Source organism: Kogia breviceps, chromosome 17 (genome assembly GCF_026419965.1).
Source record: "Kogia breviceps isolate mKogBre1 chromosome 17, mKogBre1 haplotype 1, whole genome shotgun sequence".
NCBI classification, from domain to species: Eukaryota; Metazoa; Chordata; class Mammalia; order Artiodactyla; family Physeteridae; genus Kogia; species Kogia breviceps.
Genome location: NC_081326.1, coordinates 46,860,892 through 46,888,864, shown reverse-complemented (window position 1 = coordinate 46,888,864; position 27,973 = coordinate 46,860,892). Strand labels below are relative to the sequence as shown.

The 27,973-nt window shown below is 32.4% G+C and overlaps 1 protein-coding gene and 1 pseudogene across 50 annotated transcripts in view; one reads left to right on the top strand and one right to left on the bottom strand.

Moving 5' to 3' along the window:
* RIMS2 (regulating synaptic membrane exocytosis 2) overlaps positions 1-27,973 on the bottom strand; it is a 552,349-nt gene that overhangs the window by 170,627 nt on the left and 353,749 nt on the right. For 30 of the 50 annotated variants that reach the window (XM_059042501.2, XM_059042514.2, XM_067018079.1 and 27 more), the window contains 2 exons: positions 17,866-18,045; positions 16,853-16,962 (listed from right to left, as the gene is read on the bottom strand). In XM_059042501.2, coding sequence (XP_058898484.1) covers positions 16,853-16,962; positions 17,866-18,045 — 290 coding nt within the window. Of the gene's footprint in view, positions 1-16,000; positions 16,034-16,852; positions 16,963-17,865; positions 18,046-27,973 lie in introns of all 50 variants that reach the window. The other 20 variants (XM_059042507.2, XM_067018081.1, XM_059042500.2 and 17 more) reach the window with 3 other exon arrangements.
* LOC131744187 (ragulator complex protein LAMTOR5 pseudogene) lies at positions 24,659-24,934 on the top strand (annotated as a pseudogene).

The following is a 27,973-nucleotide window of genomic DNA, read 5'->3' as shown; positions in this document are numbered from 1 at the left end:
ATATGATAAACATTATTATCTTTCCCAGGGATTTTCATCTACATTGCTGTCAGTTAAGTTAGAAATACTGGAAAAAAAAATCACCCATTTTGCTCATAATTCTCTCAGAACAGCCTAGTTCAGAGATGTATTTTTCTTAAAAGAAACAGATACTAAGGCATATTACTTAAAGTTCATCTAAGTATTTGTTAACCCATTTTCTAGTCTATATAATGCCATTTAGTCCTCCAGTTCCATAGTCTTATATTTAAAATAAAAATTTCAAGTGATGCTTTAATTGTTAGTATACATCCTTAAAAAGGCAAAATTCCAAGGCATTGTTCTTGCATAGATTTTCATAAAACAGCAAAAGGAAAAGATAACGATATATGCTATTGATACATAGCTAACTTTGCATCTTGGGTTTGGGTTTGAGTCCTTACAAACTTTTTCCAATGCCACAAGTTTACTACAATAATCCTCTGATGAAGAATCCTTGACTATTAATGGAAGATGATATCTTAGACTTTAGTGAATAAAAATTATGTATTAAACCCTGAGTACAATTACTAAATTATTAATATAGTAGATGTATCTAAATATAAAACAAAGAATGAATCCAAACATGTCTTCTGTAAAGTCCAGGCTCATAAACATGTTATTGAAATGCAATTAGCCCCACCTGATATCCCACTATTTTCCTCCCATTCTATCACTCCAAAGTTTCAATAATTAAAAATATTCTCAACATATCCTACCTCGCTTTTCGAAACAAACAAATAAAAATATTTATGAACACTAAAATTTAACACAGAATATGGACTTAGCATATTGCATACTTACTCACAACATTTAGGATTTGAATTTCCAGGAATTTCCCAGTATATAGGAAAATGCATAATTGCCAAGATTGAAAATCTATAAGCAATTTAAACCATGACATTAAGGCACTCTAATTATATTAATTTTCCTCTATTGCGCACATAGTTTATACTCAGTTATAAGGCTTAAGTGATAAAACATACATGCAATATATGAGAATACACAAATTAATAATATCTAAAGGAAATTTTAAAAAATTTTGTTTGTGAGATTTAAAAATATGTTTAGCCAAATATTGCATTCTTTCATGATTTTAATAGTCAATGTAATTTATTTACCATAGATATATATGGCCACAAACATATTCATGTAATCAGAAATGATGGCAAATAAGACAAATAAATAATAATTTATGACCAAGGATAACCTACATCACACAACACAGCAAGGAGACACTTTGAGAGAAATAGTTTTTGTTGTATAAATCATAACATAAAATCCATTTTATACTTTGTTTACTTTTAAAATCCTCTGAAATATATTAAGCTAATTATTATTTTCCAAATAAGCTAAGTGATTCTTAATTGAAGATTTGAAAAAAACATGTAAGATATTTTTCTTACAACTGCATGAATATATTTAAATTTGCAATGTGAATTCCAGTTTATTTATTTTTTTATTTTCAGTATGTAATTGTTTCACTAAAAGAGAATTCACAGATTAAGCCATTTGCACTATGGCATTTTTCCTTGCTCTCCAGACTTATGTAACATAATACTTTTTCTCCAAATATCCTATTCTCCTTAATAGCACTATCACAATTATAATAACTAAATCTTTAGTTATAATTATTTTTAACTTACATATTTTTGCCAGAATGTAAGTTCTATGAGGGCAATTGCGGCATCGTTCTTGTCTACCGCTGTAACTCAGTGCCTACCATAATGCCTGGCATACTACAGGATAGCAATGAATACTTGTTAATAAATCAGTTTAATTTATATATTGACATATTTTAAACTATATGTGTCAGAGATTTGACATGGACCAAGTTACCACATAAAAATACATTAACCCTGTTACTACAGACTCAGCCATTTAATGATGATAGTGTTATAAAAAAATCCATCTGTATTCTAAAATTTTGAATGAAATTTTCATTGTACTCTCATCCAAATACTGATTATTCAGCTGATTGGTTATCTCTGCATTTTGCTTCTCTTCCTTTTACTCCTGGTTCAAGTTTTTGTCCTCTGCTTAATTAATCTTATCTCCCGAAAAAAGAGAAGAAAGAGAGAGAAAATAAAATCACTTCATTTCAATTTATTGGTAGAATTAATGGTTTGAAGAGGCTCTTTATTGAATTAGAATACTATGCTATCATTCCATCTTGGTGGTGTTGTAATATTTTTAGCTCCAGAATTTGTAAATAAATCATTACCAATTGGTAAAATATCTCGATAGCATTTGCAATTAAAAATAAGGAATAGCCTACGAAGACAAACTTTAAAAATATATATATTGAGCTTTCTAGAGTACTTCTTTAGGGACATAAGCACCTCTCATGAGGGTAGTTTAATTTGGATCAAAATAACCAAATATATAAGTTAAGTTATCATTTGTGCCTAAGTGAGTCATTTTTTTCTAAAGAAATAATCGTAATAATAATTGTTATTTTCCCCAAAATATGTGTAATTAGTTTTCTAAACAAATCTTGAAATAAAGTTCTCACCACTCTAATCTAAACAGACTCTACACAGTCTAAAGTTCACACCAAAGTGAGAAAAATGAGGTACAACAAGCACACAAATATTTAAAAAGCATGAAATGCAATGCTTATCGCCTCATGCTTTCAGGGGCTTTCCAAATCCTGACAAACCTGGCTCAGATTGGTCTTTCTTTTTCGGCAATGATTTGTCATCACTTAATGTACCATTCACTTTTTTCTGCTGGTCTTCCCATGTAACTTCTAGTATAAATCAAAAAAAAATAATCAGAGTTTGTCAGAAACATTAGATAATTTGTGTAATAAGAACCTAAAATTACTTCAGGGATCCAATTATTTTTTAATTTTTTTCCCCTAAATTCTCCCATAAACTTTCAGTAGTACGTAGTTAATGTTTTAAATATAGAAATGTGACACTTAAAATTGGTTTATAGATTTCAAAATCCAAAGCATTTAAGTTTACTTCCAGGAAATTCTAAAATCGATTTTCAATAAAAGAATTTTTGAAGGTATGAAGAAAATGATGATTTAAATGATTTGTCAAATAAAGTTTTCTTCTTAGTTGATATTAAATAATTTTATTTTAGAAATAAACATTTTGCTAAACATTACGTTAATGTGGTGAAATGAAATGTTTATATGGAACGAAAATGCAGAGATTTTCGTATATCAAGAGAAAATCCATAACATTTTTATATATGATAAGATGGCTATTTATTTTATGACCATATTTAGCACTTTCATTAAACAATAGAAAAATGTATGTGCTATAGGATATTATTTCAATAAAAATTAGTAACAGTTTGGTATCACTGAATATGAGTTATCTGGCTTATCTAAAATCATTTGGAGTTATCTGTAGCATAATATAATATTCATTCATTCAACAAATATATATTCAGCACCTACTATAACCCAGGCATGTTTAGGCACTGGGGATACAACAGAAAAAAAAAAAAAGACAAAAACCTATGCTCTCATAAAGTTTATATTCTAGTGGGAGAAATAAATTATAAACAAGATAAATGAGTAAAATAGTTTGTGACAGATATTGATAAGTACTAAGAAGACAAACATGAAGTAGGTAAGAAGTAAATAAAATGTGCAGGGTGTGATGAAAATTTGAATAGACTAGTCATGGAAATCCTCAGTAAGAAGGAAGGTTTTGAGTGAAGAACTTAAGGAAGTAAGGGAGTTACCCTATGGTTATTTAGGCAGGGCATTACAGGTAGAAGAACAGCACATGCAAATGTCCTGAGGTGGGAGCATGTCTGACATGTTCTAGGAAAGCACAAAGGTCTCTGTGGCTGGAGCAGAGTGAACAAAAAGGAAAGTCATAGAAGACGAGGTTAAAGAGGTAATGGAATGGGAAGTGGAGGGAGTACAGATCATGTAGGTTCTTGTAGGTCATGTATCAAAAAACTCACTGGTCACCATTTGATCTTAATCTTATAGTAGCATTCATAAACACTTAAGTATATACTTGCTTTTCTTTTTAATCACATGTTTCTAAAGCAGTAAGTCAAGTAGACAGTTACTATCTATGTACATTTTAATCCCCAGGAAGTTTCACCATGCCATAAACAATTCTCTGGTACTTATTCACCTCTGGCCATAAATAGTGAAATACTAACCTATTTTATAATATTAAGCTAAGCAAAACATAAATAGGAAGATAAAAATCACTATCAAAAATGAAAAAATACGCTATACTGCAACATCAAATATGGATGATTTTGGATACACCACTTTGATTACTTATACTGCTAGAAATGACGGCATTAAGCGTAAGGGTTTTCCGATTCCTAGCCCTGAAATAAATGTTATTAATAAAGGACATATGTTCTGGTCATAAATATAAACATAAATCAGTTACTGCAAGGAAACAAACTTCTTGCTTTGGGAGTTAAATTTACACTTTGGTGTGTAGTTGACCCCCTGATTTCCTAAATGGTAAATAATCTGATAAAGATGCAATATAGTTTTCCCAAGTGGTAAACAATCTGGATAAAGATGCTATATTTGAATCAACTGCTAGTGGAAAGAAAAATCTTAAAACCTTTAAAGAATATACAAATCTTCTGGCAAATTCCAAGACTAGTTTAGCCCTCTTTAGCTAAAAGAACAAAGGAATCATCTGCTCCTTAATCAAAGTTAACCTGTAGTAACACAAACACAACAGACTAATTTCCCCATGTTGAGGAAAATAATAAATTCATTTATAATACACTATTTCTTGATTTTGAATAACCTGCACTTTGGGTTATCTATCAATATATAATTTAAGATTTCACAAGCAATAAAGGGTTGTTCCTAAAATAAAATTTTCTAAAGTTCTCTACATTTGTCATTTAAAAAGTTGTTTCACCTATCACCATTTGATAAAGTTTGTGATGTTCCAAAAAAGGACATGCTACCTTCTGAAGTAAAATTGAGTGTATAGAAGTAGAAATGGCTTGTTTTGAAAATGGTTCAGCCTTTCTATATACCTGTAGAAAGCATTTTCTGAAATGTGGAGGAAAATACCTTAACATATAACAGGGTTAATTTTTAAACACTTTCTCTGAATTGACAAACATTGTAGTTGAAGAAAATCTATTATATGGCAGTAACAACAACAACAAAAAACTCATAACCATCCATTTATAAATAGCAGGCAATATAACAATGAAAGAAGACCTAGATCAAGGCTATCAGTGACATAAAGGAGGTAACAGATACATTACTGGGCTGAGGAGGCTTTTAGGAACATTTCTGCCATTAACTAGCGGTATAACCATAGACAAATGTCACAGCCCCTCTAATCTGTTACATTTGAGGTAAGAAAGCTGGTCTTGAAATTTCCAAGCTTATTTCTAGCTCTAAAATTAGAGTTGCTCTGGCTTCTTATCACTGATTAGTCAGGTTTTGTGGGAGAGAACCTATACCAGAGATGGTAAAATTAAGACACAGTCTAGAAGATTTTCCAGAAGTTCTAAATGCGCCTATTATCAAATCCTATGTTGAAACCCAAGTGTCTATTTTAAAACAGAATTGAAGTCATAAAAAGAACAGAACTGACTACCAACTCATTAATTCATCACCCCAAAACCAATGCTAAGAACAGCTCATACCTAGCCCTATTTGAATTTATAGGTCATATAATTAAAATGAAATATTTAATGTAATTAAAAGCAAACTAGTTTTATGTCAGGAAAATGCTCAAACTGTTTGAAAAGTGTTTTAGTCACATTAAATAAAAAATAGCAAAAAAAGGTCTAAGTATGCAGCACCTTAAAGATAGTCTTTTCTATTAAAGGACTATTATGGTAATTTAAAAAATAAACGTTTTCTTAATGTTAAATAATAAAGATCTTAAAATTAAAATTTAAGTACAAAGTGGTAGCCCATGATATTGTACATCTACTACCAAAAGTAAAAGTGAAAAATGCATAATGTAATTTAATTGTAAGTATGACTTTGAAAGAATATGTCACATTGCTCAGATGCAAACTAGAAATCCATGCAAGTACAGAAAACATTTTCTTCTAGGAGGATAACTGCATCAGGTAAATAGTCAGTTGTGAATTTAATTTGTAGATAGGGAAGCTTAAAAATTGATTTAATAACTATTAATTTGAAGAAACAATTTACTCATGAAGACTTAACTATGAGGTTAAGTGATATTTTTAAAACCCACATTTCTACAAACTAACTATATTCCCGCTAGTTTTCATCACACCATGTAGCCAATCCTATATCAAGACAACAATTTAAAGAGCACAAATTCCTATACTAAAAGATTATACTTGTATAATACTATGTGTTTCAATGTGCTTTCACATACAGCATCATATTTGATCCTATAAAACAAAGAAAGGACCTTCTATCAGGTGGTTTCTACAGGTAAGAAAACAAAGAGCTGATTAACAAGGGTAAGAACTAAATAGGTATCTTGGTTCACAAACAATTTCACATGCGTTATCTCATTTGATTCTCAAAATAGCATATTGGGAATAAAAGAGATATGCTAAGATTTCCTTTTCTCAGATGAACTAACTTGGGTTAAGGGCCTAGAGTCACAAAGTTGTTCCCTAGAAAAGGCAGGCCCTGAGCCAAGGTTCCAAAACCTCTGCTCTTTCTGTAGTACCATATCACCTTCCTAAGATTATGTTATTTTCAACAAACAGAAGATGGCCTTAGGTTTGTATTTAGGAAGCCACAATGACATGTTTTGAAAAATGGCTGAAGTTTGCAGAAATGTATGAGGTGGAAGGGGTTCTCTCCTAAATCTGATTAGTCAATTGAGGCTTCGGAAGTCTAGAAGAAATAAAATGAGCAAAAGGGGAAGAAAAGAAAAATAAGGAGGAATGGTCTCCAGGAAGGAAAGGAAAGATTAGGAAAAGAAATTAGAAAATACTTGTTTACAAGTTAAGTGATAGAGTCCATCATATAATTGACTACTGAAATAACCTAAATAGTCATATGTCCTCAGTCTCTTCTCTTTCATATCCATCGTGTTCATTGTCACCAAGTTATTATTCCATAAAACAGATGTAATTGAATAAAATATATGATAAATTCCTTGCTATTCTAAAGTATCCCTGAATCTCTCCCATTTTAATTTTTGTCAAATTGTCATTTATCTAAGTTGGCAGGGAACGCTGTACTTAGGAAATATCTACCAATGCCACTATAAAATCCATTCCTATCCAGACATCAAATTTGGATGTCAAATTTGGAAATTAAGACATGGTATTGGTATTATCCTCACTCTAGAAGCATTCATGAGAATACAGAGAGGCAACAAAACAAAAACCTGTCCACACCCTGTTACCCTAAATGCTATCCAATTCCTTGAATGCTTACAGAAGCAAGCATCCATTATAAAGACTGTCAAAATTATTTTATTATTTTTGGTTCCTTTGTAACCTGTATGTTTCCCCCTCTTCTTCCCATCCTTCCTTCCTCTCTTCCTTTCTTTCCTATTTATAAAGTTATCTATATATGAAATAATGTAGGCAACTATACACTGAGACTCAAAGGAACAAAATATTTTTCCTTTCATCTCATTGTATATGTTTAGGGACTTGACTTTTGAAGGCAGTATATTAGGGTTTAGTTTATAATCCCACAGCAAATGGCTCACTAACAGACAATAGTAGGTTATATCTGTTAAGTTTCCAAAACCAAACAAAACAAACAACAATAACAGCATAAGCAATAAATTAAAAACAAAACGATTCGAGACTTTACAATTTATTAGCCTCATCTCCAAAACACTTAGCTTCTGTTAAAAAATCCTTATAGGATAGTTTATTATACAGAAGAGATAACTGAGGTTCAGAGAAATTAAAAGCTTTGCCAGAGAACATATACCCAGTAGTAGAACTGAGTTTAAGATGCAATTTATTAACTTCCAATGGAGTTCTCTAAACATTATGAAAAGTCCAAATGGTTTAAACAATTTTGACTTATGCTAAATATTTGCATGTTGAGTTTTACATGTGGATTGAAACGTACAAATGTTGGGAAATATGCAACAATTCATGCTGCAATCCAGTTGATTTCTTTCCTCCTTGTACTGTTTCTCATGCAAGCTATGTGATCAAGAATAGCATCAAGGTTACTATTTGCCTCAAAACGACTAAATAATATGTATTGAATAATTGGTTCAGAATGATGGTCATAATCAGGTTTAGTTTCACTTTAAATCCAAAGTTTTCAGATTCTGTGCCGAAAATACAAAATTATGTCAAGAAATAATAGTACTTATTATGTGACAAGTATTGTTATAAGCAATTTAAATATACCACATTTAAGAAAGTTAATTTATAGCATATCTACATGGCAAGGAATGTTATTTAGAGTAGACAGGGGCTAGTTCAAGGCAGCTTTTATCATTATCACCCTCCCGAGGTACCCAGTGCTCTTCCACATTTTCCAGCATCTCTCTCCCTACGCCTGACTTTCTCCATTCACAGGCTCCAACTTGCTTCCTATGAAATTTGTGTGTAATAATAACAGGTCAGTCCCTGAGGAATACTTACATTTCAGTGTTCTGGAAAGCCTATGCTTTATATTATTAAAATAATTAAGCCATTAAAGAATATCAGAATACTAAGTACTATCACAGTAGTGGGAGAAATATTTGGGGCTGAAAAAATGCCCGTAACACCTCAAAACTTACTTCCTCTATATGTATCACAATCTTAAGAGACTCTATGTAAGTGACATGTTATAAAATAATTTTACCAACTATGTTTCATTTGTTATCATTATATTATTACTGTTGTATTTTTCCCTTGGGAGCTCCCCAAAGCAGGAAATATATCTTATTGATCATTGCATCCTCAATGACTACCTAGTACAATGAACTAAAAATAGCAGCTATCGGTTGAATTGAGCTTAAACTGTTAACTAATATCTAAAATAAAACAAATGGTTGAAACACATGCAAGGAGAATGCCATTCATCTGAAAAGGCATGGTATATAAATGCACAAGATTGGGAGTCAAGCAAGACTACAGGTCTGCTCCTATGTGGACTGAAGAAAGCTAACTGTCCTCTAGAATTCTACTCCTTTATCAGTAAAGAAAAGCTGTTTTATTAAAAGATTTATAAGGTTCCTTCCAAATCTAAGTCTTGATTCTAAATCTAGGAGCAAAGCTACAGAACACTGATAAATGTCTTGGCAAACTATAGGCAGATGGCTTGGGGCCAGAGGGCTCTATAGAACAAACTGGCAGATCTCGATTTAGAAGTCACAGAATGAACATAAAGTTTCCCATATATCTTTCATGTATTCTTGTTCCCCTGACCTCTCCTCTTAGTCTAGATTTCTATTTCCTTTCTTCCCTTTACAGCCAAACTCTTTAAAAGGTGCCTATACCATCTCCATTTCCCTCCTCTTCCAAATCCACTGTAATTGGCCTTTTACCCCCTACAACTCCACCCAAACTACTCTTAATAAAGGTTAACACAATGACTTCCTATTTGCTAAATCTAGTGATCATTTCACAGTCTTGATAATTCTCTTCTGCTTCAAGTACTTTATTTCTATTCAGAGACACTATAATCCATGGTTTCCCCACTACCTCTCCTCCTATTCTTGATGCTCCTCAGTCTCTTCCTGCTTCATTTTTTCAACTTCTAAATGTTAGAATAGTTCAGCTCATAGTCCTTGGACCTCTTCTTTTAGCTACCTACACTTGTTCTCTCAGTGATATCAATGGGGCTTATGGTTTTAAGTCTCTCTTTGTAAGGATGAATCCTAAACCTATAACTACAGTCCAAATCTCTAACCTGAAATCCAGAACATATTTCAAACTGCCTGTTTGACATCCTATCCTACATGTCTAACAGCATCTCTAACTTATATCCAAACCTGAGCACCTGATATTCCCACCAAATCTATTCATAGAAACTCCATATTTTCCCAATTACTGAGGCCCAAAACATGGATTTTATCATGGGATCTCTCCTACCCTGTCAGTTAATTCTGTTGGTTCTACCTTTGATATCTATCCAGAATCCAACTACTCCTATCATTCTGGTCTAAGTCACCATCACCTCTTTCCTGGGTTATTGGGAATGCCTCCTAATAGTTCTCCTTGTTTCTGATCTTAATTTTTTCGGGTTATTCTCAATGTAACAATCAAACTGACCTTTTTAAAAAAGAAATGGTATTGTGTCACCCTAATCAAAATTAAATAGACATTGGGAGCTCAGTTAAATTTTTGTGTTTTTTTAATGGAGAATATTCATTAATTACAATACTTGATTTATTTTGCTATACTATTTTCACCTTTTCATAATAACCTAGTATATTTTAAGAATTTTATGCTTGGAGAAGTATTAATGAATAATTAACACTCCAAAGTAAGAAGAATTATAAAATTATTTTAGTGCTAAATCGATCTTAAATGTGACATTGTAGACGTTATTTATAAAAGATGAAGACAGGGAAGAAAGAGTATACTGAAAACTAAAGGACATTTCAACTAAATTACTGAAGCACAACACTATGCATTTCTTAATTTGGCTCAATAACAAGGGAAATTGTTAGGATAAAAAGATATTTTAGGGGCTTCCCTGGTGGCACAGTGGGTGAAAATCCGCCTGCCAATGCAGGGGACATGGGTTTGAGCCTTGGTCTGGGAAAATCCCACATGCCACGGAGCAATTGGGCCCGTGAGCCACAACTACTGAGCCTGCGTGTCTGGAGCCTGTGCTCCGCAACAAGAGAGACCGTGATAGTGAGAGGCCCGCGCACAGCGATGAAGAGTGGCTCCTGCTTGCCACAACTAGGTAAAGCCCTCACACAAAAAAATGAAGACCCAACAGAGCCATAAATAAATAAAAATTTTTTAAAAATTTTAAAAAAGATATTTTAGAAGGCTGATTTTTTTGATGTAACCATTTTAAAATGCTGACATTCTAAATCAACATGTGTAGCTATATTTGATTATATTTGATTATTATTAACATATACAGTCCTGTTTTTTGTTTCTTGTTTTATAAAGAGCTTTAATCTTTTTGAAAAAAAAGTTAGGTCAAAATGCATACAATAGGCATTTTATGTAATGTAACTTTAGCTGGCTTTAAAATCAGTCCTACTGTTTTTGACAGAACTTAGTTGCGGGGGATGACAGAATTGTCACTTATAATTATAGGAAAAACTAAATATAAGTATTAAAATCAATCATCTTTTTTACCTGCCTAGGCAATATAATAATGTATAAAACTGCAAATATTAGTTTTAGTACTGTGAAAAATCTACAAATATCACAAATGTTTGTTTAATACTGTTGAACTCATAATTAGTTGATTTCTACTTTAAAATATTTTTAAATAGTTCAATTTTAAAATAATTTCTGGGTTGAAAAATATGCATGTTGTATTTTTCTATATGCATAATATCATGACCGTAACTATCTTCAGAATCTTACTCCTTATTATGACCAACAAAGCAAAACTTTTTAATGCCACACATTTCAATAGAATAGGGTTGTAACAGGATCCAATAACAAGGTAAGTACTTCAGAAACAAATTTTGCATTCAGAAATGTATTTTAAAAAGATCATACACTTTAAATATTGGATAACTTAAATTGGGACTATACTTGTATTTATACTTATTTAAGAAAGCATATTCATGCACATTACAAATATCAAAACAGTGTCTAATATATAGAAAGGCACTCTTAACCTCATATTAGACTTGCCTTTTTTCCCATTATTAGGTGGGCTTGGTGTTTCTCCCTCATTGTCTTTATAACATTGAAAACAGACAACAGTGATTAATAATTAAGGTCATTAACAACCCAAATAAAACCCAAGCACACCACAAAAGATGACATCACACACCAGAGAAACAAATCCATGCACTAACATGACACCTCACATTAATGAACAGAAGAGTAAAGTATACCCTTCCTAGCCCATAAGAAAAGTAATAAAAACAAAAATAAAATGAGGAATAACGAGCCATTTTATAATAAGTTAGGAAGATTGTAGTTACGGTTTTATTCTAAGAACTAATGTAATTTACCAATTTCATTTTGAGAATTAAGCATAGGCAACAAACTGGCTCAATAAATGGGCTTCTTTATCTTAATAAAGTTAAAAATAAATAAAAGTGATATTAATTACTGCTGAAGTCCCCAAACTAATGATATACTAAACAATGACTTTACTGCAAAAGCCAATTCGTGAACAGTATGAAAGCCTTTCGGTATTCGTATGGACTAGTTTCAGATACATTGGAATGGGCAAGCAGGGAAACATTAACTACACAGCTAAATTAAAATGAAATTCATTCTTACAGTATTCCCTAAAGATGGTATTCCTATAGCACTTCAGGAAAATGGAAGATGTGTGACATTCTAGTAATTAGTACATGATATGTTCAGAACAGAGATAGTTATACTTTCTTATTGATAAAAATATGCGTCTAAACTTGCCTTTGTTTTCATTACCGGATGTAATTTGATGATTTTTCTCACCTTTATGACTTTAAAAATAGCTACTAAAAAATTTGCAATTGCAGTTTAAGAGGTTTTCTGTCTTAAACCACAAACACTACTGCAAGAATGCATCCATGAAAATACATCTTATGCACAATATACATAATAACATTGCTTTCACACAATGGTAAAGGAGAGAACAGAAGGCACATAAACTACATGCTACCATTCATGAATACAATATTTTCAGCAATATTCTGACAAAGAAAGTGGCAAAAATTATGGTATGTAAACATAATAGGGGCTTAAAAACACCAAAATGAAGTGTCTTCATTCCATTTAGAAGGAGGACTCTTTGGGGAGAAATTAGGACTGTCAATAAATAGCACAATACTGAGCTGGGTTGAAGATGAAGCTACAGTTAATTGTTCTTAATTTAGAAAAAAGTTTATGGATAAATTATAATAGTTTCTAAAAGTTTCAAGAACTAAAATTTTGTAATTTATATTCTTCTCTATATTTACTTGTAATTTAGCTCTAAAAAATCAAAATTGCTGAGAGAAGAGACTAGGACTTCATTGAACCTACACTCAGTGAAATACAGTGTTTTAGTAGGTACCCAAAAAACATTTTTGAGTAAATATATGAACTGAATGTGAGGCTGGGGTAAAGGATAAGTATAAACCTTAGTGAGAGGCATTGTCTATAATTTCAGTTTGATAAGGAGAATGTTCAAATGGGTAAATTAAATACCCTGATAAGTTACCTAGCTAGCTCATGTAATATCTTTCCACTAATAAATTTAAGTAATTATTTTAAAATTAGTACTGAACAATCTGTTCTTTATTCTGTATTTATAAATTTGGAGCCTAAAGTCTTACATGCAATAGAAAAGTTATACTTCTAAAACATTTGATTATTTATTTTGGACACACAGTCAGACAGACCTGCCTTGACCTCTTCACCCTGCTTTTCTCCCCCCTGCTCTTCCACATGCCCAGTTACTTCATTAACTTCTGTATATGCAAAAGTAAAGAAAAGGATAAGACCAGTTATGTACATCTGTTACTCTTAAGTAAAACAAAACAACAAATTTCAAATTATTCATGATATGAATGATAATAAGGAGAAAAATAGATTATTTTTAATGAGTTTCTGACATGTTATGGAAGCACATAAGTATACTGTTAATAAATTATCTTACTGTCTCCTTTTATGACAACTTTGATTTATAAAAGAAATTGTGGCCCATAAGTATTTGTAATATGTAATAACTGTAAGACAGGCAAAATACTTCATCTATAAACTTGATATACTATTAGAAAAATAATACTATATAACTTTTCTTCTAGAGAAACAAAAAATAATATTATAAACTTGTTTTTATTTTTATAAAATGCCAGTACATCAAAGTTAGGGGTAAATTAAAAATAATAATGCCTTACAGTTGTTTAGTACATTGTACTTTCATTATATTGTTTCTATTTTCTCTGACTCTCAGACAAAAAGAAGATGACCAATACTGTACCACTGTCAAGACCAACATATATAAGGTTTTAAATTAATTAACAGACTAAAATATATCCCAGGTCAAAAGGAATTAAATTAGGACTTGCTCATTTTTCAGCTATTGAACAGGATCAGAAAATAAACATGTCATTTCTTTGATTCTAAAACAGTGTCACTAAATTATAAAGTCTGACAACTTTTTAAGAGATAATCCAAACATACTTCGATTTAGACCATTAATCCATAGTCAATTTTGGGTTATACCTTTAACTTCAGTTAGAAGTTGAAGACTTCTAAAAGAGATATTATAGATTGCCTTTAAAGCTAAAGAAAACATACAATCATGTATATGCTGGAGTCTTCATATCAATATTTATGAAAATACTGCTAAAATCATTCACACTTTTAAGTAAAACAAAACAACCAAAACTCCCCAAATCCTTTTATTTCATACTGGAAAGAATAAGAGAGGTTTTTGACTCTCCTCTCTTTTATTTATAAAAATGGAAAAGTCACAATTAGAGACATTATAGGAAAACTGTGGTTTTTATCGATTTTATAGGGCAAAACCAGATAGAAAATAGAATGTTTGTTGACAAGCCCATGAAAAACTTCCCTGACCTTCAATATCAGCTTTAATGTCAGTTTTTTTGGTATATTTATTATTACAAAGAATGGAACAACTCATATCTCAATGGACTATTGCTACAGAAGATACTAAAACTGAACTGAGAAAAAATTACGGCATGAATTATGTTTTTGACTTCATATGCCAACAAATGATGCCAAAACTCTATCTTTAAAAATTGTGGGGAGAGGAGACAAAAGATGCTGTATGTATTACAGAACTTTCCTTATGGAAAGTACTTTTAAAATTATACACTCCCATTTTTATGTAAATAATTGACAACTATAGAAATGCTAATATCTTTTTATCAGGCTGTATAACAGACCATTAGTCCCGATAGCACTGAGTTGTTTACAATTATAGTTCACAGTACATAGTAAATAAAAAGGACCACAAAATAGGACTTGATAAATCATTCAGCTACAACTAACAAGATCACAACTTGTTCTAAGTTATGTAAGGCAATAAAAGTACTGCTGCTCAAATGCAATGCACTTAAAAATGTGTTACAAATATGAATTTTACTATAAACATATATAGAATTACAAGATTATTTTAATGGTACTTTTTATACTATTTGAAGTAGCTTTTCAATTTGTAAATAAATATTTCATGCATTCATTCAACAAATATTTATTGAGTGCCTATAATGTGCCAGGCATTATTCTATGTGCTGGAGATTCATCAGTAAATAAAACAGTTAACAATTCTTCAAAGTTACAAAGTCAGCTGCAGAATTCTATAATCAGCAGAGGAATTTTTACTGTCCTGGTAAATGTATGACACTCCATATATCATGACTCAATGTTTTCTCTTGAGTCATAATGTAGCATTGAGAATCAAACTGTACATATTTAACTTTGTTACACTATAAACAGTCTTGCTACAACATGAAAAATGATGCAGGAAATACAAAGCACAATCACTATCTAATGCAATAACTTTCTTTTCTAGAAAGCCAAATTTAATAATTGAAAGATCATCATAAATACAAAATGAAATATATGATGATAAATATAACTAGACTAGGTGTACATCCTCAATGACATAAACACAGACTGCAATTGATATCTTTGGTTAAAGTCTTACACAAAACATCAAATTCTATTTAAAAAGCAAACTTTTTAAAAAAGAAAATTTTACCTTGTGATTTAAAAGAAGTTAAATTCTTTGCATTCTTACTTGATTGAATCAAAAAATTCAACTCCTTTGTATATTTTCCAAGTAAAACAAAAGTCAAATACTTTACCGGAATCATAAAACAAAGTAATTTTACTGTAATAAAGGTCTATACAGTGGAGGGACATCAATTGCAGTTGGGTTTATTTTTGCTCACATAACCCCTAAAAAGGCTGTCAGCACAAAACAAACCCTCCTTTATGTACAGACCTTCATAAGGTTCTATCTCCTTGACTCCATTGTCTAGGAAAAACAAAATAACAAAACAAAAAAGGGAACCAAAGCACAGGGGTTAAAAACAACAGAAATTTCCAAAGGTACAGAATGTATCATTTATTAAAGAAAAGTTAAATGGTGACTTAAATGTGTTTGTTGGTTTGTTTGTTTTGGTAAAGCACATCCAGTTACCAAATAAAGGGACCATTTTTTAAAATGACATTAAAAATTATTATATTTTATCATCCATGCTTTTAGAGGTCCTTTATCCAAGAATTTACAGATGTTTGGGGAGTACGTTCATCTGTGTGTAAGCAAATAGTGCTTCTTATGCAAAAATTTGAAAGTATTAAAAATATCAGTACAACATGCATCTTTCTTGTATATTTGTGATTACCTTTTTCTGGTACTCCAGTTTTGAGAAGGATCACCATTGTTGTGCATCAGCTAACCAGTCCTTTGCAGTGTGTGAAAATTGATTTGGCTAGTTACTAATAAACTTTATGTAACTATCAACAATTATATAAACTTAGTTGTAGCAAAGAAACATCACCCAACTGCTTATTTAAGAGCATTAAGTTTACTTCTTAAAACGCATTTATTAAAGTTTGAAAAATGTGCAAGAGCAATAATGATAGGTTATTTTTGCCTGCAAAGATTATGAAATTTACATGCCAAATATATAATATTTATAGATATATTTATAAACATAACTACTAGCAGATGCAGCTAAGATATTCCACTGACGAAAGAAGAAAGCTAACACAAAGGTAGTAAAAAAGAATCTTGATTCACCTTAGCTTCCATGGGTATTTCCTATATGACACAATTAGAAATAAAACTTACTTCTCTCCAATGTTCCCTTTGGTGGAAGTTGTGGGAGTTGACGGCCCCTTCGTCCTGACACTGGAGTACTTGATGGGCTTGTTTGGACAGACCCAGTACGAGGGTGAGACCTACAAGATACATCATTAATATTCATTTTTCAATAGAATGAGTTAAAACACTTTTAATACATTTGGTTCAAATGACAGCTGTATGGTGCAATTTTAAAGAGGTTTAGCTGCTGATTAAAAGGTTAGGAAAGTAGGACAAAATATGGATATTTGAATGATTATCTAAATAGCAAAAGATGTTTATACTTTTATGTAATATGCATACATACACAGATACATGCACACAAAACCCTACAGTAAAATCCATGGAATTATTAATGCAGATCAGTATTCTATCCATATGAAAGCAAGAAGAGAATTCTGCAGCTCAAAAAAATGAAAGATAATGCTTACATTTCTTTCTACCAGTTTTCAAACTCTTAACACTAACCTCCCTCCCTTGATCCTAAGAGATTTTTGCTCAGGCTTATATTAAATATCCCTTTTTTTAGAAATTATCTCAGACTACAAATAAAACCCTGAACAATTCAAAATTCAGCTAAAGAAGATATTGGTTAATACATGATATTAGTATTGATAGAAAGAAACTAAAAATCTAGTTTTATTTATTGTCATTATGATGATTATTCCAAAAGTGATGTCTAATGGACACAAACAATTTCTCATTCTGTAGGAGAACATGATAGTCATGAGGTGCATTATGTGGGGATTTACCCAGGACTCCTGATAAATGAGAAATCACAAAACAAATGAGGTCAGGACAGGTAATAAACAAATTACAATGATAGTCACACACTATTATATCCGCTGAATATAAATAGTGTGCTTACACTGAAAAGGTTAGTGTCGATTGTTATTAGTGATCAGCCAAGGATGATAGAAGAGACCACTTAGCTGCTGGGAAAATAAAATGGTGTGCTGGTGGGGCAAAGGGGAAGTTAGTCTGATTGATTTATCTTTCACCTCGATAAGGCAGGTGAAGGAGGGGCAGATCTTCCAGTCATTAATGAAGGCATCGACCTCATGAGGTTTGTATCAGGACGTTCAGTGGATCGGGAGCGGGTGGTTGTCCGCTCTAGGAGAGGCCGTTGTTCTGTTGATCTGGATCTGTGATATGGCTGTCTATCTGCTGCTTCACAATCCCTGAAACGTTAGTCAAAAAGCAGCTCAGTTGATCTTTAGTGCCCTTCTGCTATTTTGTTATGATGCATCAAACTGATTTTGAAAAAGGTAATTGTTTAAAATTATTGAGTATGGAAAAAAAAATGTTCTCTTCCCCAACATATTCTGAGTAAATTCTCACTAAACTTCGTAAGGACTTTTAAGGAACCAACATCTGCCTTTAATAGCGATTCCCAGTGAAGACAATAGGAGTTGCTCAATTATAATCAAAACAAAACTGTTTTCCAAAATGAATTCTCTAAATGGAACACGTGAAATATGTGAAGTATTCTAATATTTGAAAAGAATTCTTTGACTTTTCCTAACATTTTCAAAAGAGAAAACCATAAAAGCACTAATTGTCAAGTCCCTAAGGCTGTTTATTAGTATACCAACTAAGATATAAAATGGCTTTCAGCACAATAATTGTGTATTGATACACCTGAACATTCAAATGGCAGAATCAAAATGTTACGAGAAAACTGTGCAACTTTGCAGTCTGTAGCCATATTTAAACATGGTCCACAAGAAAAATCACTGTATAGAAAAGGAGTTAATCAACCAATCTATGCCATTTATCTCAGTGCAGTTTAGCGATGCCAACCAACACAATTCAGAATGGGTATTAATTGATTGAAATAATAATGGTTCTGAAACAATGTGATTTCACACAATTTGACCACAAATAAATCTAACATCAAAACCTAATCCTTCTTGAAAGAAGCAGACTTAAATGAATAACCTATCAATACTAATTTTTGTATTCCTGGAGTCTAGCATAATGCTTTTACATCTAACATGTAATCAGTAAATGTCTCCTAACACCAGCCCCACTATCTATGGAACAACCCAAAAAACACTAGCTCTGGCTCTAGAACTCCAAAGTAACACATACTCCAAAGTATACTATAAATGAAACTATTACCCCCGCACGTAGTTGTAACCACAGCAATGGAAATGTTTATATATTATAGACAGTAAAGAAAGCAGTAGTCTCCCTCAAGACTTATGTATTAAGGACTTCCACTTTACCTATAAATTCTCTCAATCTTATTTTTGATAATGAAAAATGCAAGCAATTAAAGAAAAATAAGAAAAGAAATGACACAATTTCCCAAATATAAGTAATTATGTGGCATATTGGACCAGTAGGCATTAGATTAGATGACTTTAGGAACTGGATACTGGATTTACTCTACAACGTTATCTTGTGATTGTCTTACACTTTCAGTTCATAGGGTAACATATAAGGCAAATAATTTTTAAACTATTCTTAAGTCCATGTACTATGATTGATTTCTTAAGAATTTAGTTTTTTTATAAGTGTATCCAGAATATGTCAAAAGAAGCTGAGATTAAATGTAAATACATATACAATATTCAATTACTAGTCAAAGAGAGAAATGAAAAGTCAACCTGATAGTGTAAGAAATCATAATTCTATTTTTGTTTCTGAAAAACTATTTTAGAGAGAACACTCCTCTTCAGAAATAAATATGCTCAGGACTTCCCTCATGGCACAGTGGTTAAGAATCTGCCTGCCAATGTAGGGGATACAGGTTTGATCCCTGGACCAGAAAGATCCCATATGCCGCGGAGCAAATAAGCCCATGCACCACAACTACTGAGCCTGAGCTCTAGAGCCCGCGTGCCACAACTACTGAGCCCACATGCCTAGAGTCCACGCTCCACAAAGAAGAGTAGCCCCCGCTCACTGCAACTAGAGAAAGCCCATGCACAGCAACAAAGACCCAATGCAGCCCAAAATAAATAAATAAATAAATTTATTTTTAAAGAAGAAATAAATATGCTCAATATTTGTTAAATGTTGTTGGTGTACATATCTTTGTATATATTCAACACAATAGGTAACCAGAATCAACAAGATGTATATACCTTAGATTCCTTAAAACCTATTTTTGGAAAGTACCAATCTTTACATTATTTTCATATTTCCTATTATCTTAAATTAGTAATAAACTTATTTCATTATATAACATGTAGTAACACAACTTTCTGGAATATCTATGACTATCCCAACAGAAAATTAAGCTAATATTTCACTTATTTATGTAAAATTTGATTTATTCTGATTCCATCGAGTAATTTTTCCAGGTTGAATGTGAAATATCTGGATAAACACTTACCATTCTTTGACACTATATTCTAATAATTGAAATATATAATCGTGAGTGAAATCCAGAGAAGTATTTCAAATGTGTTGCTAAGTTCTATGTCCTTGAAAGGATACTATTATTTTTAAAGCAAACAGGTCACTCTTTAGGAAATATCCCTTAAAAAAAATCTCTTTAGTGAAAACGTTGTTAGAAGATTATAATCAATGTTTTAAATTTTACTTATATTTTTCTTTCCACAGTCATCAATAATATGTATTATATGATTTCCATAGTGTGAAATGAAAATTGTTTAATAAGTGAAACATGACAAGAACCAACAGTAGAAGGTAGAAATTTACTGAAATGTTCCACCACAGTTAAGGGGAGGGGAAAGCTATCATATTTTAAACTTTGATAACACAGTAGAAGGTCAAGATAGGCTCCTGCTCCCACAATTGGGTAAGAAAAGGTCTTACTAGGTGAGAACTAAGATTATTGCTCAGAAAATTGAAAGCAGCAATGCCTAAGCCTCATATATAACACCCAGCTTCATAGCAGGTTCTTTAAGGGACTGAGATATAAAACTTGCCAACTTCCACCTAAATTCTTAGTGAGCTTTAATTTTAAGGTAAGAACTTATAAATAATTAATTTTGAATAGTAGCAACTCAGGCATGGGAAATAATAGATAACCATTTGCAAGGCATAAAATATTTAAGTGCTTACCTGGGTTTCTGAACTTGGGGTCTATATTTCAATGTAAATAGTTTCCTTTGTGATCCTACTTATTTACTTTATTTTACTTTATGTATTTCAAAATATTATTCTAAAAAGGGTAAACACAGATTTTACAAGACTGACAAAATCAAGCCATGTAAAAGTTAGGAAACACTGACCTGTATATTTAAATCTTTCTCAGGTAAATAACTTGGTTGTCTTTTAAAAGTGATTAATATCTGTCAGATTCTATTCTTAAATAGTTTACATTTTCTGATATATTTGTTTAAAATTGTTCAGAGTTTGTATGTGCCATTTACCTGATAGATATACATTACAGCTCTGCTTATTTAGTGGCTGCTATTCCAAACTGTAAGCATTTGCAGAGGATACTCCACAAACAGAGCTAATTCATATTTTTTTTAAACCACAGAATTTATTTTCTTACAGCTCTGGAGCCTGGAAGTTCAAGACCAAGTAGTTGGCAGGGTTGGTTTCTCCTGAAACTTCTCTCCTCGGCTTGTACATGGCTGTCTTCTCCCTGTGTCTTCACAACATTTTTTTTTTAACATCTTTACTGGAGTATAATTGCTTTACAATGGTGTGTTAGCTTCTGCTTTATAACAAAGTGAATCAGCTATACATATACATATATCTCCATATCTCCTCCCTCTTGCGGCTCCCTTCCACTCTCCCTATCCCACACCTCTAGGTGGTCACAAAGCACTGAGCTGATCTCCCAGTGCTATGTGGCTGCTTCCCACTAGCTATCTATTTTACATTTGGTAGTGTATATATGTCCATACCCTTCCCCCTCCCCGTGTCCTCAAGTCCATTCTCTATGTCTGTGTCTTTATTCCTGTCCTGCCCCTAGGTTCATCAGAACCATTTTTTTTTCTTTTTAGATTCCATATATGTTAGCATACAGTATTTGTTTTTCTCTTTCTGACTTACTTCACTCTGTATGACAGACTCTAGGTCCATCCACCTCACTACAAATAACTCAATTTTGTTTCTTTTTATGGCTGAGTAATATTCCATTGTATATATGTGCCACATTTTCTTTATCCATTCACCTATTGATGGACACTTAGGTTGCTTCCATGTCCTAGCTATTGTAAATAGAGCTGCAATAAACATTGTGGTATACGACTCTTTTTGAATTATATTGACTGACACTATTGAAACAAGACCCAGTATTGTAACAACCCAGAAAAGCATATGATAGTACATGCAGATTTGATGAGGATTTCTAAGGGAAAAATCATTTTATAATCAAAGTTGTACATTTTCAATCATTTTTCCTCTCGTATAGTCACCTTTGAAAGATTTCTTAATTTCCAGGTATCTGGCACAGCTTCCTACTTATTTCATCACCTTTGTTATTTACTTCTCCTAGTCTCAAAGTACATGGGAGTTATGCAGTGTAACAGAAAAGAATAGGCCAGTGAGCATTTTCTTTCACTTATATACAACCATTGCAACGATACAACTACAGATCAACATAAGCTCAATGTAGACTATCTCTCTAAATATGATAGAATACTAAGAATACTAAAAAAATGAAAAACAAACATCACAATGCTTCAAAGTATTATTCAGATATCAGTGAAAATTGTCCTAGAATGTAACTCAGACTTTAGAGTCTATGTTAAATCAGACAGACTTATTTTGCATTTATACTGTAAAGATGAGATAAGTAAATGTAATAGGGCTTTTTTAAATAGACTTGTAAAAAGTAAAGCTACTTAGGAATTACTATTTTTTCTTTTCTATAAAGAAATTATTTCTTTATAATGCTGAAATCTTAAAAATAAATTTGGATGTATCTCTGAAGGACAAGAAGTATAATCTCATGTTTGGGGCAAGAAATAACTTCCCTATATCTATATTATGTAATATAGTAAGCTGATTAACAGCAGCAGCATTATACTTTTGATAAAACACCTTCAATGTTTAGAGATTTTCTGAGCATTAGCTGCATAATTGAAGAAATAAATATATTACAGATTTTTTAAATGAGATATTTTAGGGTAATTAATGTAAAATATGTTATATAGTTATATAACATATCAAGTAATTTAAAGCAATTATATGATTCAACTCTATAATTTTCATGCTCATCATATTGTGCAAGGTACAGTTTAACTTTTTAAAAACTCTATATTATTTTAGCATTGCTTCCAAAGTTAAGAGAATTGCAAGTAAACAAAATATCATGGTAATAAGTACATATTCAGAGATACTTATTTACCATGTGTATGAAGAGTAATATTTTATTTATTTGGAGGAAGATAGATTAATTTTCCTTGGGCACGATAGCATTTTTTTTTACAGAACATTTCTGTTCAGTTAAACATTAAATTCTGTATGTTAGTTAAAAGTAAATGATTTTATTCAAAAATATCCACAATATCTAGGGTCAGCCAAGTTAATAACAATCTAACATGTGAAAATGGTAATAATACACATATTGATGAGAGAAACCAAACATTTTTAATGTAGAAAAACATGTTACTATTTCTCATAACCTTATTTTATCAACAAAAAGAGAAGTAAAGTGTTCCCTTATGTATAGAAGTATTTTCTAAAAAATAGTCAATGTTGGAAACAGCAATAAGAAAAGATTACCCCAATTTTCTCCAGAACAATAAAGATATATTGTATTAGTAGACATGCACACACAGAAACAGGTAAAATATAAATATCTTGAGGATATTTTGAGTATTTTATTAGTAGTTATAGTAGTTATAATTCTTAATGTTATTTCATTTTTACTTCAAAAATAACAGACACAAAACAACAAATAAGCAAGATTATTTACTCAGCAACAATGAACATACAGCAAATTAATACATCTTTAAAATATGTTTTTTCAAAACCCTGAGAGATGATATAATTACCACCTTCTATCTATAAAATTCTTATTTTACTAAATAGTTTCCATTTTCAGGGGATGTTGAAGTATGATACCATTTTGTTAACTGTAAGAAATTCAAGTTATCTCACTAAAGTATTGACAGGATGTTTTCCCTTCCCAGGTCCTCAAAGATTCCATAAAATAACAAACGTCTTAAAGATGTATCTTAAAGATGTATCTCTAAAGAACCAAATTATGCATTGCTATTGTATGCATGAGTAAATGTGATTAGGCATATTCCTCACTCTAGAATATCTGAGTGCCATGTTCAAAAGTTTCATTAGTCAACTTTGAACAATTCGCTAGCATTTCTTTTGTTTGCTAGTTTTACATGGATAGTGGAAATTCCTCATATACACTGCTGCCTGCTGCCCCTAACTGTTACTCCATAATGTCAGTTCAAATCACATAGAGGTAGTAGTCAGAGGACTGATTAATCCCCTCCTATATACACATACATACACACAGAACAAAAGGTATGCACATTTTCAGGCACAAATACTATCTGCCTCAGTCACTAATGATGACATGATGTCTAACAGTCAAAATTACTAGAAACACCAAAAAGCAAGAAAGATAAGGCCCACTGTCAAGAGACAAAGCAATCAACAGAGTCAGAATCAGCTAGGACACATGTTAGGACTATCAGGCAGGGAGTTTAAAATATTATATGATTGGCATGTTAAAGACTATCTTAGAAAGATGGACAATATCTCCTGTATGAAAAGCTGAAGAAATATCAGCAGATAGATGGCGACCATAAAAAAAATCAAATGGGAGGCCGGTGGTGAAGAAGGATGCCGTGTGCTCTGCGGTCCTGGGCCTGACACACAGTGGGTGGCATGGAGGCGACTTCTGAGTAGCACTTGGAGGACACAGGGAAGAATCCATCCATTGATGGAGTCCTGGTCACAGATTCACAGGGACTTAACCTGGGCTGCCGTGGGACCCGGTCAGATGAGCAGGCTCAGGTGATATCTGTTCTAGCCCAGCAAGCAGCTAAGTTAACCTCTGACCCCACTGATATTCCTGTGTTGTGTCTAGAATCAGACAATGGGAACATCGTGATTCAGAAACACAAAGGCATCACAGTGGCATTGCACAAAATGGCCTTGTGACGTCTCACGCCAGTTCTCCAGAAGCCTGTGATATGGACTACAGTCTACCTATGTTAATTATCTTAAAGAGTTATTAAAGTTTCAATAGTTAGGTCATTCATTTAATATGCATTGGACATTTTTCTATTAATTTTAGAGTAAGCACTTTTTGACATTGTATGGACTGACCTATCAAAATGTTAGTAAGAAAAGATCTTGTTTTGAAGCAACAGGTCTAGGTCACTTTGTATATAGAATTTTGTTATGGTCAATAAATGCGGTTGGAGGGAAGAAAAAGAGTCAAATGGAAATACTAGAAATAACAGAAAGTAGAATGTAGTAAAATGTTAGAAAATTAGCTTGGAGTCAGTCTATAGAGATCTTAAACATCTAGTTAAGAGGTTAAGACAGGGTTTAATTTTCAATGAGAGTGACCAAAAAGTTCTGAACAAAGGTACTTTTTAAGTAATGAATTAAGAAGATGACTTCAGCAGTAGTGTATGGAATGAATTAGAGTAGGAAAAGGTTGACTTGTAGTAAAAGTTTGGAAACAGAAGAAGGTATGGATGACAAACATAAATCACAATGTACAAAATATACAATATACAGAATTATACAAACAGAATTTTAAGTTAGAAGGAATCTCAGAAGTTGTATAATTCAATCGCTCTCATTTTAGAAATAAGCAAACTAAGGCTCACAGAAACTTGGTCAAAGTCACACAATTAGAAATTTTTTGAGCTGGAATTTGAATTGCGCTTTCTTGGTTCTAAAGCCTGTTAACTTCTTTGACCAGGGATTTTTTTTTTTTTCCCCTCTATATAATGTTTGGCAAATCACCATATGAATTAAATGAAAGACATGAATAAACCAAAGAAAGAGCGTGAAATTCCCAGCCTCCAAAATGAAAGGATGATCTATTAACAGAAATAGAAGAATTCTTGGGAAGAACGAGAGTAACTTCAAGTTTGGACTTAAATTTGTGAAGCGTTGCAAGAATATTCTTGTACAGATGTCAGTCATATAATCAGACAGTTTGAGAAGTCACTGTATTATATTAATATTTCACTATTCATTAGAGAGGCTAAAAAGAGAAGTGGTTAATAATGGCAGATGCAAAGACATAACAAGGATAAATATGTGTAAAAAGATACAGCAAATAAGAACTATGGAGAAAATCATTTAAAATAAAGTGCTGGAAGCAGAGGTCAGACTGTAGAGGGTTAAAGCTTTGGAGCTGATGAAGGAGTGGAGAAAGCATATGTAAAAATACATAGTCAAGAAACATGACCTAAGTAAGAGAGAGAAATTGATCATTCTCAAGGGAGCTTGAAGGTGTGGCAGAATAGAAAGAAGGTATTATTAAGGAGATTTCAGCAGTCCTCCGTAACAACAATTTGAGGAAAAACAAATTAGTGAAGTAAGAGAGATTGAAATGTAAGAGAAACAAGGAATAATGAATGGAGGAAAATTCCAGAGAAATTAAGAAAGTGTACAGTCAGAAACACAAATAGATTACTTGTGATGGAGAAGAAAATGCTTCTAAGAGGAAAGGAGAAGGTTTGTAACAATGCAAAGAAATTGAGGCAAAAAGGGGAGGGGTAGCTCAGGAAGTTTGAATTACTTAGATTTGATCCCGTTCACTAAGAGCTTTCAGTATACTTCTCAGATAGGGCATCTACAGGAAAATATTCTACATTCCACACAGGAATCTCATCCTCATGTGACTCCACTAGTTTTGTCAGAAACCTTTCCCTAATTAGGGTCCTAGTCATGGCCCCAAATACCTTAAGAAAAGACCATTCACTTCCTCTCTTCAAACGCGATGGCATCCCTCCGCACTACTCTAGCCCCAGGTCAGACCCTTCCGAGAACCTAACTCAGTTCTGGCACCAAAACAACTTCCAATTCTGGCACCAAAACTACTTAGGATAAATTTAGTATAGTTGAGGTATATCACTGCTATTTAAGCATCTTATCTCTGTAATTCTTAGTATCAAGTAAAGGGCAAGCCCAATTGCCCCCTGATGTCTTCTCTCTAAACTCTTCATTTCTTGTACTCTCTTCTGTACCATTTTAATCTTCTCTGATTCTCTTAGCTATATTTTCAAGAATCCTTATCCATTGTTAACTAACTTCCTTATGTCATCAACCATTCTGCAGAATGGTTTCTGCATATCCCTACCTTAAATAACATTTAGCTCAACTCTGCAGACTCTCCTTCCAGTGTAACTCTCACCTGCAGAAGCTACTTATTCGTTCACATTTCAAAGTCCATGGATTCATGAGAGATTGGTTCCCTAGAGACACTCTGGCCATTACTCTCCCACTGTAATGTACATGTCCTTATTTCTATTAAGCATGCCCCTTGGCTATAAGATCCATTATTAATTCAGGATGCTAATATCTATCCAACTTTCAGTCACTATCCCTTAGTCATTGATAATTTGAGGAATCGGGTGTCAGCCGTCTTCTTTACCATAATTCCTATGGTAATGCTAGGAGATTGCAATGCACATGCAGAAAATTGTTCAATAATCTTGAACCACAACTCTTGGATCTTCAAAACTTCAATAATTGTCACTTTTTTTCCTGCATCAGCGCTCCCTCCTGGGGAAATACTGTGGATCTTAGAATCCAATGAAACTATTTAAACTCAGAAATATTAAACCCCAATATCTCAAACTGATGACAATCATTATTTCTGTCAGGTGTTTTATAATCTCACTCCCAATTTACTTGATCTCCATTTGATACTTTTTGTTCCTTGGTCCAACCAATTCCTGCCAGTATATAGCACCCTCTTTGCTTTTCTTCCATCCTTCTCATCCTAGACTCTATGATTGATCACCTGAACCCCTCCTATAAAAACACTCAGATTCCCTTCTATACCAAATCTTCCAAACATTCATCAAAACCCTAAAATTGGCTCAATGCCATAAACTGATTCTTCAACATCTAGGCAACTGGGTATTGCTTAAGCAAAGAATACATTCATACAGGTTGGCACATTGCAAATTCATGGTTTCCAACATTTGCTGTGGTGGCATCACCAAAAAT